Raw genomic sequence first — 18,109 nt, 5'->3', positions numbered from 1 at the left:
CGATCTTGAAAGTCACCTTCTTTATGGTCGGCAGCCTGGCATACAAGGAAAAAAATAAATAAACAGATACGGACTAAAACAAGGGTGCAAAATGTGGACACCAAAAAAAACTTGAAAACCATAATTGTAGACAGTCCCCTTTTTTTAAAAAGTGTTAGGGGGTCCGAACTTATGGAGCCTGAGAGGACTTTGACGTTGTACCAGGCAGTGTGGGCCTGGCTCTGGACTGGGAGGTCCATACTGGGAGGATTCAGTGAGGGTGTGCAGACGCTAGTAAGTCCAGTTGGATCGTAACGCTCGCCTGTGTGAGGTTATGGAGGGTGCAACAGCGATGACTGGGATGACAATGGCGCTAATGCTGGAAATAACAGAAGGCTGGCCACTTCTCAATCCCAGTTTGCATTTGTTGTTTCCTGGGAAGGTGAATTCATTGCAAGTCGAAGGCATGTTACTCATCTTCTAGTTGTAGGGTATGTTATACTTGACAACTAAGTCACTGGGAGTGTCAAGTTAGGCGACAGCATGATGTCTTTAAACCACAGTCACATGAGACCCTTTACCTGAAGGAGCTGGTGCTGTAGCATTTCGCTTGTGGCCGGGTGTGGTAACGACAGATTCACCAACTGAGAAATTGTGGGACACCAAACAGGTCGTCCCTTTTATTCGTCCGAGGATGCCTCTTGGCGCATATCCCCTCATATCCCCCCTGTCTTGCTTTGACAGAACTCCATCCTGCGGCTCGCTTGGGCCACAAGTGACACCACCTGCTGGGACACCCGGGATTTATGGTGGTGGGACAGAAAGGGGCGGAGCGAAGTGTCCTCAATGGGCGGCTCCTTGGTACTGTAAGGGGAGAAAGACAAGATGGTGTTAGTGGCAGCGGCCCCTGTCGGTCGTCCTGGTGGGTTGTTACATACCTTGAGAAGACCTGCGAGGGAGACCTCTGGCGCACACGTGTGACAAGCCACAATATCGGCGCTTTATGATTTTTTTTCCTCATTCTGTTGTGGCACATAAAACTGAAGGCATTAGACAGACGAACTTCTCCTTTGTTTGTGAGGTGCAAAACACCCGTGTCCGTTAATCCCAATTTACAGTTTCTTGCATTGTACGAGAGTAAGATTTCCATGTGTAGCCACTAGTGGAGCACCAACAGGCCCCTCGGCCATCATAAGGTGTGCTGCACTTTGTCTAAAGCCGTAAGGTCAGCCTCTGTGCAGAAGTTCTTTAGCGAGTTGCCAAGATGCAGGTTCTCGCTCCCTATGCTCTTCCTTTTTTCATACAGAATTAACTTTAACAAAATCGGGTTTCCAGACTTTTTTTTACCCGATTTGCTGTTGGGCCAACTCTAGGCAGGTGGATGATGTGTGCAGCTGTACCGTGGCACCTCTGCAGTTCTGGCTAAACGTCTCCTGTTGTTTTTATGCAGGTACTCTGCTCTCAAGCCACGCCGCCTGGGAGGGATCCTCTTCATCCGACGTCTATGCTGCTCAAAGGTAAGAGAAATTTACAAAATGTAGTAGCGCATCGCAAGTGTGAGGTGGTGAAAAACAAAACGGAACGGACAACACATAGAACTGCCAGCCATGGCTCTGTCAGGCAGCCCGGTCACCAAAAAGGGGCAAATGAGATTGTGCTGGAAACTCGTCACACAGTCGCTACATTTGACATGCACAGTGAGTTTCAGATGTGTAAATTGCTGCGGTCATTTCAATATTTTTAATGATAAAATGCTTTGCAGTTGTCATTCCAACAAATGGTGCAAAAAAAAAAAAAAATAAACACTGCTTTTATTAATCCCATACCAAATGGCATATAACACAGATGTGCACTGCATTTGTCAGTCCAACAGATGGCGCCAAAATTAGCACTGCTTTTACAAATTCCATACCAAATGGCATATAACACAGAAATTTGCATTGCAATTGTCATTCCATCAAATGGTGCATCACAAATATTAACTCTGCTTTTATGAATCTCATACCAAATGGTATATAACAGAGAGACATCTGTATTGCATTTCTCATTCCAACTCGTTGTGCATCTGAATTATTAACTTTGCTTTTATGAAATCCAGCAGAATCCATCTGTTGGCATTCCGACAGATGGCGCAGCACAAATATTAACACTGCTTTTACAAATCCCATAACAAATGGCATATAACAGAGACCTACGCATTACATTTGTCATTTCAACGAGATCAGCAGGGACAGTTGGCAAGTCTGACGTACCCTCCAATTGGCAGTCGTGTAAAGCGACATCACCTTCAGGAGGACCAAACATGTTTTAAACAAGAAGCTTGCTGACCTCCAATTAGCCACTTGAAGGTCTGGTTATGCTAAACCATATCATTATATTGATTCATATAAAGATGGTGGCAGCCTCAGGAGAGATGTACATCAAGCTTGCTGCAGCATCTTCTTTACTTTCCCATTGTTAATGATGGGATGCGCCAGCCTGTAGTTATCACAACGGATTTGCTCTTTGTGTGCCTGGACTCCTAATCCACGACCACTAACTGCTTTTCTTTCACAGATGGTGCGAGCAGGACTTGTGTCCCGTTTCTACCAATGAGAAGACATGCTGCTACAACAAAGAGACCTTCACCCAAGACACTGCCTTGGTTTACGACAGCAGCCCACAACCCCGTGGACGACTGTAACAACTCAGTGCTGCTCTCACCTCCTCTCATTTGGGGGTCTACCACTGTACTACCAAGTTAATGAAATATGAAAAGCAAACTGTGCTGTTTGACTTGATTGGTGCCTCCCTTTACAAAAATAAATTGGGTAACATTTACACTAATAATGGAACTAAAGGGACAGGACTGGTTAGCTTTTTTGGGCCAGGTGGCCTGTTATCATCCAAATCTTTCTAATAATATGAATTCTTAAAGTGCCTTATGTACAAACTGTTCTTATATCTAGACAGTGGTAGCAGAAACTTAATTTGTAAAGAGCACATTTACTTACTAGAAGCCGCACAAATTGTACTCTGAATTTTTATTTTTAGGAAATCAACCTTAATAAAAGGAAAAGCGTCCAAGTATCTTTGTGTTTGTTCAATTATTATATCTCTGTCATTCCAACAGATGCCACAGCAAAAAAAAAAAACTCTTGTTTTTACGAATCCCATACTAAATGACATAAAACAGACAGATATGCATTGCATTTGTCATTCCAACAGATGGCACATCACAAATATTTATAGTAATGAATTTTATTACAAAATACTGTTTCTGATGCGCTCTCTGTTAGAATGACAAATGCAATGCATTTTATTATACATGCATTACAAAATACACTCCAATAGTCGGGGCACTGCGAAAATTAACACTGAAGGCTGAAGGGGCAGCACCCTGTACGTGGGGGAGTGAACATGCGGCAGAATCTGTAGAACAGTGCTGACCACCGAGAAAAAAAAAATCCTAAATTAAAGTAACGAGTGTCATCAAAACCAAGAATGAAAACCTAATCAACGTCTAAACTCAAAAACGTGAACCAAAATCGAAGTCAGGACACATGTGGAAAGTCGTAGCCAAAGAAATCGAAAGCAGACACTTTACATATCACAACTAGGACGGTGAATGAACCCGAGGAGAGCCAGCTGAAGGACCGTTACTTCGGTGTCATCACGTGACATGACCTCACGTGACATGACCTCCAGTGCCCGTTACCAAGCATCCAAGCGGTCGCGGCCTTCCACAAAATGACAATACTCGTGCGAGAATACAAAAAAAAAAAAGTTATGATAAAATCAAATTACGGCGATTAATTAATATCGTGCCATAACGCGGACTGAAAAATTAAAATCTTAAAATTCTGTTCGAGCGCAAATTCAGAAGGCCGTTGCGCGTATCCACGAGAGCGCCATTTAACGAGTGATTTTCAGCTGTGTACTTATCCGAGCCGAATTCCGTCTCGGTGATCTGTAAACATTTGCAATGGGAACAAAGATTTGGGAAAGCGCGAGTCTGAGGAGTCACTGTGAGGACTTGTGACGAGCTATTGAGCCCTTCAGCATGGTACGATCAAATAAGTGTGTTGTCTGGTGGGCTGCCACACGTTCGCTGAAGGTGGCACGAGGAGTGACGTGTTGTTCTTTTTGAAAGACTCAGCATGGCCGTCATCTTCAGACCCGTCTCAACGGCACACAAACATTACTTTTAAGACCCCGTTCTTTGTTAATTCCAGAGACTGCAGGATGGGAAAAATGCCACGAGGGCAGCAGGCAAAACCACCCCCCTACAGCCATGTCGTCATTCTGGTGTCAGCTGAATGGAAACTGGTTCGCTGGACAGTGTCTAACTTTGTCTAATGAGTTGAGGTGCAGCCACCGTGACCCCAGGATCGTCAGGATGTCACATTTCTCATTACCGCAGGCTCGTTAGGTTACCATGGCTTTGGCCATTGTCTCCTATTTATATTAAATAGCGTCAAAAATTAGCTAAGAGGTTTGAACGGTTCAGACGTTCTCATCACATCAGCTACTGTACATCTAAACAGAGCGCAGAATCGCGAAAAGCGGACCTAGGAGAAAAACACGCGGGACAGGTCGTGCGGCTGCCGGGGGGGGATGTAGGTGTGGCCATGACGGATGAGCGACAGTGAAAAGCCAATGCAGCATCAGCCTAACGAACTGGCAGGTTTACAGTGGGTAAAACAGACGACGAGCAGGACGTATATTACAATCAGATGATCATTAATAGTGAATCGGGTCCCTCTGTCTTGCCATCTGGCCGTGATGTTATTATTAGTGTTTATTTCAGCCTATAGAAGCGCTCTTTCTTGCGCACGTGCACCTGCAGCAACTGGCAGACGTCTGTGCACACTTTTGCGCAGCACAGCATAGATGGAAACGGGCACGGGTTTCAGTAGAAGTACATTTTAAAAACGAAACTGTGGACGCCCGTGGCACAAACCCAGAAAGGTTATTTTCATTCGGGCTGCAGTGAGGGATGAACTGGGAATTGCACAAATTTAAGATGCGGGTTCCAATGTCACGTGATCTTAAAGACATATTAACTCCAATTTTTCTTTTTAAGCAAAACGCACTCTAGTTTTGTTATTCTTATTATTTAGATGAGAGTAAAAAAACAACAACGGTGACACCGAACAATCATTAAGACGAGGCCCGTCTCCGTATCTTCGACTAACTTCACACTCGTCTTAATGAGCTGCTTCCGAGTCACCGCCCAGTTATACACCTCTCGCTCAATCAGAATTGACCTAGTTCCTGCACCGATTTCCCCGGCCAACTCTAACGTCGGGGTGCTGTTTTACTCGATTTCCCGGTTGTACGCTTTAAAAGCTAAAATACCGCAGTCACTGATTTTTTTTCCTAATGTATTACTAACACAGATTGTCATTTGAGCCTGCGCATTAGCATTGTAAAGCTAGGTGTAATCTTTCACAAGTCCTTCGGTATTTTAGACCCGTCCATTTCGGGTGCCTTGCAGGAAGCTCCCGTTAGCTCAGGGGCGCTGATAATTTCGTTGTTTTTTTTTTTTAATTAATTAGTCAGAGGCGGCCGGTAAAATTATATAAAACGGCGCTCATCGGTGACTTGTGTACCAGGCTCACCCGTCTGCCACCATGCTGCCGGGCACTTCGTGTCTAATGGCATGAAAAACAAAACAAAAAATAATCTGCTTTGACATATGGAAGGTCTCGGTGTTGGAATCAACAGACGGAAAGCCGACAAACATTGGTACCTCGGGTGATCTTCGAACGTTCCACTCTCTCACTCAGCCGACTAATGTTTTGCGAATTCTCACAGTCTTCAGAGTCTAGTGCTGCCGCCTTGTGGTGACTCCACTGTATTGGTGTTAAAATTCCGCGCTGTTTGTAATCTCTCCTGGTTCTCTCGACGGGACTTCAGCTCTTTCTCCCAAACGGTCAACTTCCCATTACATAAGTCATTACATAACGTTAGGTCACTTGGCGATTCCCAATCGTGCACTTTTCCTTGAAGGTGATGGGACAACTAACTTTATCATTCCAAAAAAAAAAAAAATCAGGATATTGCCGCTCGTTACTGGTAATGCAGGAGTACTAAATTGCGCTTTGATGTTATAGTATCTTTGACATCTTTTTGTTATCTCAATTGCATACTTTTAAATAGGAGTGGAGTAAAAATAGAATATCCTGTTGACATTCGTTTTATATTTTTTTAAAAACAGTTGGCTGTATTACCTTATTGTATTTGTTTTTTCCTGTTTTTGTAGCCTATTTTTAACGTTTTTTGCACCTCTTTATCGTTACACCCCCTCTGAACGCAACCGATCATGGAGTTCGAATTAGACGGAGCAGATTGATTTACTGCAATGTTCCAGATAACCCTAATCTTAAGTATTGTGGAATCAGGCGGACCTCTGCCATTGGACTCTACTGGCACCTGTTGGAGTCAACTCCACTCATTTGGAAGTCCAGTGTTGACACTTATGCTAGACGACGGAAGCAAAGCAACGATGGGGTAGGTTAAGAGACGGCTAACGACAACGGGACAGTGTGTCGATTTTTACCAGCAGACAAACAACGTACCAGTTAATTTAAGTTGATTTAAGATATTACGGTAACACTGCAAAAAACGCATGTTTTACTCATTTACTCTTATGTACCAAGACCTTAACAAAGGCTTCCGAACACCTATAACACATCAGTAGATCAGTTATTCTACATTCCTGTGTAATGTGACTTTGACAGGAAGGTAGTTATTACTTGTGAAGTAATGGAAAGGAATTATGTAGGATTCACAGTTTGTATACTAAAAATTAAGAAAATGTTCTCAATTAAGCTCCCTCTGTTCACTCAACGTTGAGTTTTGCTATATCACAGTGCACAGATGCTGCTGCTTTGTTAAGTGTTATGAAAACCTAAAGAAATGTATGTTAAGGGCTTGTGACGTAACTGTAAATGAGTAAGAAATGCACTTTCACAGTGCTTAAAACTTGTGTGTTACCATACATGCAATTATAATGAGCAAGTGAAACAGTCCGAATAATCTATACTACCTCTGGCCAGAGTCAATGGATGACGTTAATGGATGAATAAAGCACAACACATGGTCCAGTGCAGCCGTCTATCAAGAGCGCAGCAGGTTTGTTGTTCAGGTGGTGTCCCTGTTGTGTGCGCCAGAGACATCAATCCGAACAGCTTGTGTACTTTTTTGCCCCATTGGATGGCACAATAGGATTGTCTGTGTTGTAAAAATAATCGTTTAACCTTTGCATAAAGATATGGAAGTGAACAGTACAATTTTACACGCAACAAGGACTTTCAAACAATTTTACCATACGAGTTCAGAGTTAACGCAAACCACATTTTTCTGGTCTGATGATGCCACTCTTGACTCGAGAAATTGGCACAACACAGTCAAAAGAAAAAGCATTCCGTTAGAAAATCAACAGGAAGCACTTGTGCCCGAACATCATGCACACAATGAAAATCTATGCCAACAAATAAGTTGACACAAGTTGCCTTCTCTCAACTTGATCACCTTCTTTTCCTTCCACTGACTTGTCTCTAAATCTAGAATCTGTGCCCAAACAACCAATGGTCCCTAACTCCTCACCACTAGACAGAAAAAGGCAGGATATACTTATACATATCTCCATGTCAAGTGTCTGTATATGAGATTAGCTTGACTGTCCTTCTCCTGTCAGGTCTTCAGCCCATCCAGCAGAACAGCAGATGTAAGCCATACCCCCAATCCCCCATTCTGGCTAAACAATGCTGCTCAATAACCAAGACTAAAACCACAGGTCAGTGAGAGGAGCTGTACCTTTCATATTAATTTTATAACAATCAGCGCATATCCCATTAAACTGCAGTATTGCGAATAGGACATTCTTAAAGGCATACTCCACCTTTTTTTGTATTAAACTTACCCCATGTGTTTCGTTTCATTTCAAATCCTGTTTTCATGGAGAACACAGACAGTTTCTGACTGAAAAGGAACTTATGGAGACCAACACTGAACATCAGAAAACAATATAAAAACATGAAAATAATCTGACACAACTCGTGTTACATAATCTATATATCCATCCAGTATCCAACCCGCTATATCCTAACACAGGGTCATGGGGGTCTGCTGGAGCCAATCCCAGCCAGCACAGGGCACAAGTCAGGAACAAACCTCAGGCAGGGCGCCAGCCCACCGCAGGGCACACACACCCCAAGCACACACTAGGGACAATTTAGGATCACCAATGCACCTAAACTGCATGTCTTTGGACTGTGGGAGGAAACCCACACAGACTCGGGGAGAACATGCAATCTCCACACAGGAAGGACCTGGGAAGCGAACCCAGGTCTCCTTACTGTGAGGCAGCAGCACTAGCACTGCGCCACCGTTTCACCCCATAATCTACATTTCAAACCACCTTTTTGTTTTTTCACAAGGCAAAAACATGTATCTTTGTAAAATTATTGTTAAATAAGTACCTATGGAAAATAAAAGTAGGCCACAAACAGGAAGCCCCTTCACATAGGGTCATGCTATTGAATTGAAGATAGGACTCTTGACTAAAGATTTTTAAAGGTTTTTCATGGATGTGTTCAAGATGTTTGGTGTTGTCCATCATTGCCTTCTATAGATTCTCAACTTATCAAATAATTTATGTTCACTCTGTTTCGGCCATGGCTACAAACTATGTGTAGATAACTTACCTTCTTTGGGGTAAGGGTGGGTGGTGTTATTAATTCACTGGCTTCATAACATAAAGTCCATGCTGAAGTGCCCCATTCACCAATCGGTATCGCATAGTTATTGGCTTTTGTGACAGGAGAGCCCTCACCCCACCAACTCCTTTCTCAGAAATACTCTGACAGCATAGCTCCACTCCAACAAGGGTAACTGCAAAGAATGCTACTCTGAGTACAAAGAAACTGAGCAGTACTGGTTATGTCAAGTCTGGCTGTCCATAATGGCCTGTCATTTTTTACTCCTGTGGATAGTGTCATGATGGAGAACATATTCTAAATAAATAGTCTGAACCATGCAGGAAAATAAATATCAAACAAAAGCACAAATTAAATAGTGATAAGAAGCCACACCATTTCTGAAAGCTTTAAATTATAATTGTAAACTTTCTGAAGCTGATTTTTCTTTGTAAGTATGTCTTCATCCCTCCACCCATTTCTAAAAGTCACCTTCCTGAGTGAGTGGACATTATCCGAGATGGTTGCCAGTCTGCATCCAATAACACCAGGACTCTCTAGGATCCTAAGGTACAAGGACACTGCTTGTAACTAAGAAAAAAAAAATGTTTTCTGTATACATCTTCCCATCTAAACATCAGTTTGTAGCATTACATCTAGTATTTATTTTTAGGGTTAATCCTGTACATTTTTATTCTTTATGAATCTTCTGAAAAAATGTAAACATGCATTTGAAAGTGTACAAATTAAAAAAAGAAAAGAAAAAAAGCAAAACATTAGCAATAAGAGGAGCTAACCCTCAAATATCTGTAAAGCAAAGGTAGCAGCAGCAATAAGACCAAAGCACGTACCTTAGGAGGCCACAATGCTGATCAGACCATTTTGGATTTTTTGCGATTTAGACAGGAGCCTCATTTGTTGGGAATTCATTTTATTTATATAATTTACATCCCTGAGCAACCCTACTGGAAGCAGATCAAGGCCCATGTTTGCATTTGATTTCTGGACACTTTGGAAATTGCAGCCTTATGCTCACTATTTACTCACTAAAGCAATGCTGCCTTCACCAATAGAACTAACCGAAACACCATAGAGTCACAAAAAGAACATACTCCCATCTTCAAAAGCATACAAAAGCCTCCAACATAGGCTGTGCCAATTTCTCTCTCATCTGGTCAAAGCCTTGCAAACGCAGAGACTTTTAAGGTGCCCTTTTACTTTGAGAAGCTCACAAGAAAAGACTTCTTTATTCTTTTGTGTTGTGAAGGTGCCTCAAAAAGTTCAGAATAAAAGCAGCATATAACAATGGTTGAGAAAGAAAAAAAAAAAAAAGAAAACAACACCTTTGGCCTCCCAATTTACTAGGCTGCATTACCATTACTGTGAGCTAAATGCCATTTATCAAAGCTTTTCAAAACTCAGCCCACCAAGGATCCTTTCTGCAGCAGAACCTCCAACGTTACTTTGTGATGTTCTCACACTCCTGTGCAGCAATATTTTCAAAGTGCTTCAACTTTTTCTTTAAATCCTTTCCTTGCCTGTCCATTCCATAGCACATGTGCGTGTTTAAGGAGAGCCATGTCCTCACCCTTTCCTCCATACCAAACAGGTGGGCTGCACTCACTAATTGGAGCTGGCAGCGATAGGCTTTTCCATGTCCATCTCCAAAGCAGTCCCACTGGGCTGCAGGTGGTTATAACAAGTCGTACACACCCTGGTGGGCTCAAACAGCTGCTGGCTAGGAACAGGTATCTTCTGATCACAGCAACTGGCGCAAAACACATTTCCACAGTTCCTGGGAAAAAACAAATGAAAGAAAAAAAAAAAAAAAAGACAACATTTAGGCATTACTCATTTTCCGCTAAATATGTTCAGAACAACGCCTTTACAGGAAGGCCATCCTTCGATCCATCTTTATTCCTAACTAGGTTATCCTGGATAAAGTTGCAAAGCAGCTCGAGTCTATCCCAGCAATCATCAGGAGCAAGGCAGAAACAACACCTGGACAAGGCGCTAGTCTATTGCAAACAGAAGACACACATGCACCCAGCAGTGCCAATTCACTTAACCTGCATGTCTTTGGACTGTGGAAGGTAATCAGAGGAAGCCCATACAGACATAGGGAGAACACGCACACTCCATGCAGGGCACACCCAAGGTTTTGAAGCCAGTCTCCTTGTTGCAAGGCAGCAGTACTACAACTGCACCACTGTGATACTCAAAGGCCACTTTGATGGTGGAAACATTCTTTGTAGACTGCAAAGATTCAAAACCAATTTAAAATTTTAGAGTAAACCTACAATTCAGGTAATAAGAATTAGGAACTGAGATATTCATCTATTAGAGGTAATGTCAATAAAATATCACCGAACAAAGTAATTGTGTATTAACAGATGGTAGCCTTGCACACAGGCACGTAAGTAGACCATAACAAAGCAATGCTTTGTAATTTGTACCAGAAATGCGAATCAGATAATTACAATTATAATTAAAATTAATCGCCATGATTATTGAACATAAGCTTTGTGCGTCATCTTTGAAGTATATAGATACTTTTCAGTACATGATCAGTATAAGAACAACATGTGATTATATAAAGTTTAGAAAAAGTTCTCAAAGTCAATGAATAAAATGTTGCCATGCTGTACATATAGTTGTCTCCATACAGCATTCCACCAGCATTAATGGCATTTGACTAAGGCATCCGAATCGATGTCCACCCACCATGCTAACCTAGTTTTATCAACAATAAGCCAGTGAAGAATCCAGATAAATGCTCAACATTAGTGACCCAAGTTGCCTTAGAAAAAAATGTTATCCATATAGACAAACATACAGTAGATATAGAAGAGGTGGAATGGCTGTAATATTTTTTCTGTGTCTATCTTAAGTGCAATTTTGTTATTTTTTTTATTGGCCAATGTCCACTTCACCCACCCACCTTTTTTCCAAACTTTCAATTACCAACTAAAATAATGAGTACCTTAAATGATATATAGTGAAATACTTTAATTTCATTCACTAAAACCACATGCCTTAAACATATTTAACATAAATATTTAAAACTCATACACACAGTCATGGTGAAAACAGACTAAGAAAAACATACAGCAACAACTCTTGAAGAAGACAGCCAGGGCACATCCTAACTACACTAATATTTAAGTTAATGAGCTACTCATCTTGATAAGCTGCGTTTCAGCTCCAGGGTCCTCAATGTCGATGAACTTCACACCTTTTCCTTGACAATGTGCCCACTAACTCTACCAAAAGAACATTTATGACCTTAAGTCATAAATGAAAACCTTAATCCATGGGTTTAGCTCATACTTGATCATCGCATTCCAGTAATAAGCAAAACAGTCACTGCTACGTTGATTTGTTGGTCTTACAATCAACTCTAAACACATTCTATAACTTTACCAGATAAGGCAGTTGCTTGGTCCTTACCAGCAGAAAGCTAGCCATTTTTTCCTGGACAGGATCATGAAATCAGACTGGGAGATCTCAACTTGTTACATCATACTCAGAAATTAACAGGTCTAAGCCAAGATGAAGACAATCATCCACAAAAAGCAAATGTGCAATTCTTAGACTCCCTGAGCCTACATACTATATCAACCTCATTTTTAAGAAGCTCTGTATTTCTCACGGTTTGTTTTTGTGCATATGTAATTATTAATTTACTCATTTATCTACCTATTTAAGTATATATTGAAAGGGCTTCTGTAAAAAGCCAAACTTCACCCCTAAGGTTCTATCAATTAGTGTCTTGATATGCTGTCAGCAAAAAATAAGGAATATGCAGGGAGACAAACATATCTTTAAAGAAGTTCCATCTTTACTTTAAAAGGATTAAAAAAGTATAAGAATGAAATGCTGTCTCTATAAAAACATGATCAAAATAACATGCAGCAAACAGAACAGAAACTATTTCCAAAGTACAGTACCTTCTAGAAGACACTACAGGATACACAATTATAAACTTTAATTTAAAGCCATTAAATGGACATGTAAACAGGACTGGTAAACGCTAATGAACATTCAAGTATCTTAGCTACGACCAGGACAAAAGTGAAACTGTTGGATTTAAGGTTAATGGGCTATTCATTGGAGTCTCTGTTCCAGGGCCCCAGCATATGCTTTGCCATGCAAAAATCACATTAGCATTTTTCAACAGGTAATTGCAACATGATTATTATTTTTAATAATTCGTGGCACTTTACTGTGACTGCCAGTTGTGTAGTTTCACATTCCCTGTGACTGAATCAGACCAGTCTGCAACATGCCTCAACAAAAATCAAACCTTTGTTTGTGCTAGAGCTGTGAACTAATGAATACTCAGCTGAAAGTATAATGCATACAAGAGGAAAATATATGTTAGGGGCCATGAATAAAGAGGTGCAGTTTGTCTGTCCAAATTCCCATTTTCCTCTTCTTTGAGATTTATCTCAGAGTGAAAAATATCCTGCAATCAACTTACATTTTCTTGCATTCGTATTAAACAAAACTTTGAAAACAGAAATATTACACATGCTATCAAGCTGGTGTAGCAACACCTGGAACTCATTTGATACATCAGGCATTTTCTCTTTTTTATATTGCTTATTACATTTATACAAAAAAGCACTGACATGCCAAAAAGAATATAAAAACTAATTTTACAAAAAATGCACAAAATAATCAACCCATCAATCCAGTTTAACACAAAGCTACATTACATCTTTGATTTTTCCCAGCAACATGTGAAGTTTTCCCTGTATTTTATTTTTTTTAATCTTTATGTACACTAGAATGTATTATTAAAAAAATCAGTTGATAGGTTTAAATAATACCTTTTTAAATTAATTAGTTGCATAAGGTCTACACAACTCTGTTGTATTCCCTTGTCTCTTGATCCTTGGTTCACCTACAGAACTGCATACAGTGCTAAAATGCAGTGTCACTATAGCGTTTTATACAGAAGACATTAACAAAAGAAAAACGTATAGAATGTAAAAAGATAACCACCTCCACATTTTACAGTTTTAATTTTATAAATGTAAGAGTTTTAAAATTAAGAGAACAAGAGACTGTTTTTAACAACTTGTAATGCAAACTTGAAATGGTATATTCTTTTTGTAACCTTTTATAATTAATATAGTAATAATTTAATCTACATATCAACTGATGAGACTGCCCTTTGAAAATCAGATGCTACTAAATAAAACTGTTCATCCCTTCACATTAGACCTATTTAACCGTCATTATGATTTTGCTACCAACAATACTTCAGTGGAAAATGTGGCTTATCTTTCAGAAAAATAATAAAAATAAAAACAGCAAAGAAAGAGTTAACAAACCGCCCTTCATACTGGAGATTGTAATGTTTTTTCAGTTTTAACCAATCATAGTTATTCTCATTTGTTAAAGATTTCAGGAAATTCTAGCAATTCTTCATTCAATTTTATTTCAGCATCAATCAAGTCTTATTTTATCATTTTGCTTCACATTTTCAGTAATCGCCATGTAATCAAATCTGCATGTTTTGTTTATCATATATCTTGCAAAATAAAGGATATTTTTATAGAAGCTGCAACATTATAACACTGTGTTTGAACCCTATACATAAATTTTCTTTACAGTGCAATTTTCCAAATAAAATGCTTTTTTTGGGGAAAGTACATATACAATGTATATACAAGAAAAGATTTAATTAATAAGAAATATTAAATAATATTGACTACTGCATAATGATATTTAAGTTAATCCCAGGTTGGTTTATAAATTCACAACTGTGAACATCTTATATTCTACTCTGATGCAGAAAATTTGAATTTTCTCTAGTTTTTATGGGATTCTTGAACGGTGAGTCAAAAAGTGACAACTGTGTTTTTAAGATTGTCTGCAAACTGAATTTCAGATGTTTGAAGGCAGACTATTTGCACTCTTAACTAAAATATGAAAATGTATGTAGCAGAGAGTAACATTATGGTATTTCCCCAACGAGAAGCTCTAGACAGTCCAAGATATTCAATCTGTATTTTATAGTTTCTGCTGTTTTTTATTTTTTATTTATTAATATCTATGCCAAAACAGTCAGACCAGCAGTATGGTTTTTAGAACTTTCAATTTTTTTGATACACTGCTCGGCTGCTAAATGGAACCAAATTGAATTTACTCAATTTATACACATGTAGCTGTTTCTGGCTACAATTTACCATTATGAACTATTCATTGTAGTGAGAAATCAAGCAAAATGACACCTTTTATTGGCTTACTAAAAAGATTACAATATGCATGCTTTCGAGGCAACTCAGGCCCTTTCATCAAGCAAGATGATTAAAGCGTGCGTATTATAATCCTTTTAGTTAGCCAATAAAAGGTGTCATTTTGCTTGATTTCTCACTACATTCATAATGGCTAACACGGTACAACACCCTTGAACTATTCATTAAATCACTAGCTAGTTTTTTTTCAGTCTACTGTTCATCTTATGTGTGAAGCAGCTGTGTATTCACTGCTGACACAAATCTTTGGAAAACCTTTAAAAGGCGACTTTCAAAATAGGTTGATACAGTTCATGCGCAAAAGAAATGCATTTAATATTCACAGAAACAGACATGTAAAAATATCTAGATGAATGATGTTGCTTGGCAGCATCTTTGAACTGGCTTTGTCTTTAAAATGCCACTGTAAACAGAATAGGATGGCAGCATCTTTTATTTTTATCACCTGAAAAAGTATGGACTTCAATTAAGCCTGGTGCGTCTATAAAATATGGAGAAACAATGCCAAGTTCAATGTTAATTATGAATCATGTTGAGTCTGATAAGTGCTGTTTAATAAATGTGGGTGCATATATGGTCGGTAGTGATTTCAAACAAAGTAATAGAAATTACATACTTCAGTAACTGAAATGTTTGGTGTATTCATCAAATATTAAATATAACTGCACTTTTACATTTTTCCAAATATTGTGTTTGCCATTTTATCCAGTTTAAGATTTCATATTTGCCCTCAACTGACACAGTATATAGATTTGTGTCATTATTAAAACATAAATATATAAATCCACTATCACACATTATTAGCTGATGAATGTGAATCTTGTGGCAAAAGTAAATTGCTATATAGAGCTACAATGATTATCTGTTAATGGCCACACCAAAATAAATAGTAATAATCAGTGCTGTTTCCTTTTCCTCAATTTTGCACATTTTTACCAAATTTAAGCTTTACAAATTCAAGAGGAAATGATGTTTCACAGACAAACATGATATTTGTAGATTATTGCATGCAAGAAGGTAACAAAGTTAGTTAAGTTGCAAAGCCATACACACGTGCATCGTGAGCTTATGAGGAGTAAATGTGTTAACTTCAACTTTATGAGTTAGGAACAATTTTTTCTAAATGAAATTCTTTATTACTTCAAAGATTGCCAAAAGTCAGGGTTTTGTCCCGATTGTAATATCAATTCATTCTTTAACAATTTAACACTACACTCTTAAGTAACACAACCAAACCTACAAGTGTGCTGAATTATACCAGGGAAATAAACCAAAAAAAAAGAATTATATATTATACTTCACTATTGTAATGAAAATCACTGATTTGTAGATTTGCCTAATATCTGAATGAGCTAAATTCAAATGGACTTCCTAATTTTATTATTTTATAAAAGGAACATATTTTTGATACTGCTTAAATTTCAAAATTTATTCAGACATCATACAAAAACATCTCTACAACTATTACTTGACTTTGTGACAAAATGTAACATCTTTGTGCATAATATTAAAATTGTATATTTTGCATTGAAGTATATTTTGTTTAATTATTATGGGAGAAAATAAAACTTGAAGAAAAAAAAAAGCGCTCAATGAATAAACAATGCACCCTTCCAAAAACACAAAAATTCTCCTTCTAGGAATCACATTAAAATAAATTCCTTTTAATAAGTTGATCAACATCCCTATATGCCTTTTCAAGATCCTAATTGCAAGAGAGAAAACATAAAAGTGAATTTGTGGTTTTAGTTACAGATTTAATAAAAATACACTTTCTGCAAAGTGTATTGCAATATACCATTTACACTGCATCTTCAAATACTTGCAATTGAATAAAAATGTATTCTCTGTACTGATGTGATTTTTAAAAAGCTAAAATGTAGCCTATTAAGTTAGAAAGTGCGAGTAAAATTGCACAAAATCAATTAAAAAAAAAAAATGATGCCCTGGTGTGCAAAGATTATTTGAACAAAATGCAATATTCATTAGAATTAAAAGAGTGAGAAAAGAGTAATGCAATAAACAGCAGAGTTATGCCATTATAGAAAACATTCTCACCAAGAATCCTCAACAGTCTCTCTGTCTCTGCAAAGAAGAGGGAAACAGCGAAGAGGAATACCAGTCAGAAGGCAATGCAAAGCTGGGCAATACTCAGATTCACAGTGTGCAGGAAGAACACACTGGCTTTAAACGTACAAGAAGTGCACAGATTTGGATTAAAAAAAAAATACTTTCAAACTGCAGGAGGCTAGAACACCAATAAACTCCACCTCCAAAAAGACTCATAACCTGATGGATGCGCAGCCTATGTGGCCATGCAAGATTAAGTAGACTTTGGGTCTGTCTGAAAGCAAGAACAGCTTAGAGCAGAAAGTATGTTTCACTTAGTCTGCAATATTATTTGACAATGAGAATAACCTGCAAATACCTCATTGGATAATAAAAAGTCCAACATAATTCAAAGTAGATGACATAAGAATCAATTTAAATTGCAAAATCAGAACATTGTTATTACAGAAGGGTCATATGCGAAATTACACTGCTGCAGACTAAATAAGATCAGTTGGAACAACATATACATCAGATATCAAAATTATTTTGTACAAGATCTGAGACATGACCTGTTAAAAATTAACTAGGTTATAAGCAGTGCTAAATGGTGTGTGCACTTCTACAACCAAGGCACTGAAATATATACATTGTTTTAATTTATTCTTACTCTTATTCTGTTGGCTAATGTTATGCAACCTAATGCATACAGAATACCAATATACTAATTAACCTAACTCTCTAATAAAATATTTGTACATTTCTAGCAGATTTTTTTTCCATTGACAGTTTAACATAACATAAAAATTTCTAGGAATGTTGACTTTTTCCTAATCAAATGTCCAAGGTAATATATGCTGATGTTACCATAAACAACATATAAAATCTTTCATTATTTTACTTCATAGCCCTCATATTTGGTCAATACATTTTAAAAAATTAAACTGTAGAATTAACTATTATAAAAACTGGTTAGACAGACAAAAAACATATTACAATTTTACATGCAAGTACAATTTTGTGAACCTGTGGGCAATTTTATCTTCAGTCACCAGTGGCATAAAATGAACCCTTTTGAACTGAATTTAGTTAACCAAATGAACTGAGATGTTCCCTCAATTTATATAC

The 18,109-nt window shown here is 38.3% G+C and overlaps 2 protein-coding genes across 10 annotated transcripts in view; one reads left to right on the top strand and one right to left on the bottom strand.

Moving 5' to 3' along the window:
- LOC120541031 (acyl-CoA dehydrogenase family member 11-like) overlaps nt 1-3,053 on the top strand; it is a 35,545-nt gene extending 32,492 nt beyond the window's left edge. For all 3 annotated transcript variants that reach the window (XM_039772282.1, XM_039772281.1, XM_039772280.1), the window contains exons 14-15: nt 1,430-1,496; nt 2,536-3,053. In XM_039772282.1, the coding sequence (XP_039628216.1) occupies nt 1,430-1,496; nt 2,536-2,662 (194 nt within the window). In that variant the 3' untranslated portion in view covers nt 2,663-3,053. The remainder of the gene's footprint in view (nt 1-1,429; nt 1,497-2,535) is intronic.
- A 6,524-nt stretch (nt 3,054-9,577) lies between these two features.
- mtmr3 (myotubularin related protein 3) overlaps nt 9,578-18,109 on the bottom strand; it is a 54,519-nt gene continuing 45,987 nt past the window's right edge. For 5 of the 7 annotated variants that reach the window (XM_039772263.1, XM_039772262.1, XM_039772265.1 and 2 more), the window contains 2 exons: nt 16,991-17,017; nt 9,578-10,458 (listed from right to left, as the gene is read on the bottom strand). In XM_039772263.1, coding sequence (XP_039628197.1) covers nt 10,287-10,458; nt 16,991-17,017 — 199 coding nt within the window. In that variant the 3' untranslated portion in view covers nt 9,578-10,286. The remainder of the gene's footprint in view (nt 10,459-16,990; nt 17,018-18,109) is intronic. The other 2 variants (XM_039772266.1, XM_039772269.1) reach the window with 1 other exon arrangement.

Source organism: Polypterus senegalus, chromosome 12, assembly GCF_016835505.1.
Source record: "Polypterus senegalus isolate Bchr_013 chromosome 12, ASM1683550v1, whole genome shotgun sequence".
NCBI lineage: Eukaryota > Metazoa > Chordata > Cladistia > Polypteriformes > Polypteridae > Polypterus > Polypterus senegalus.
This window is presented reverse-complemented; position numbering and strand designations above follow the sequence as displayed.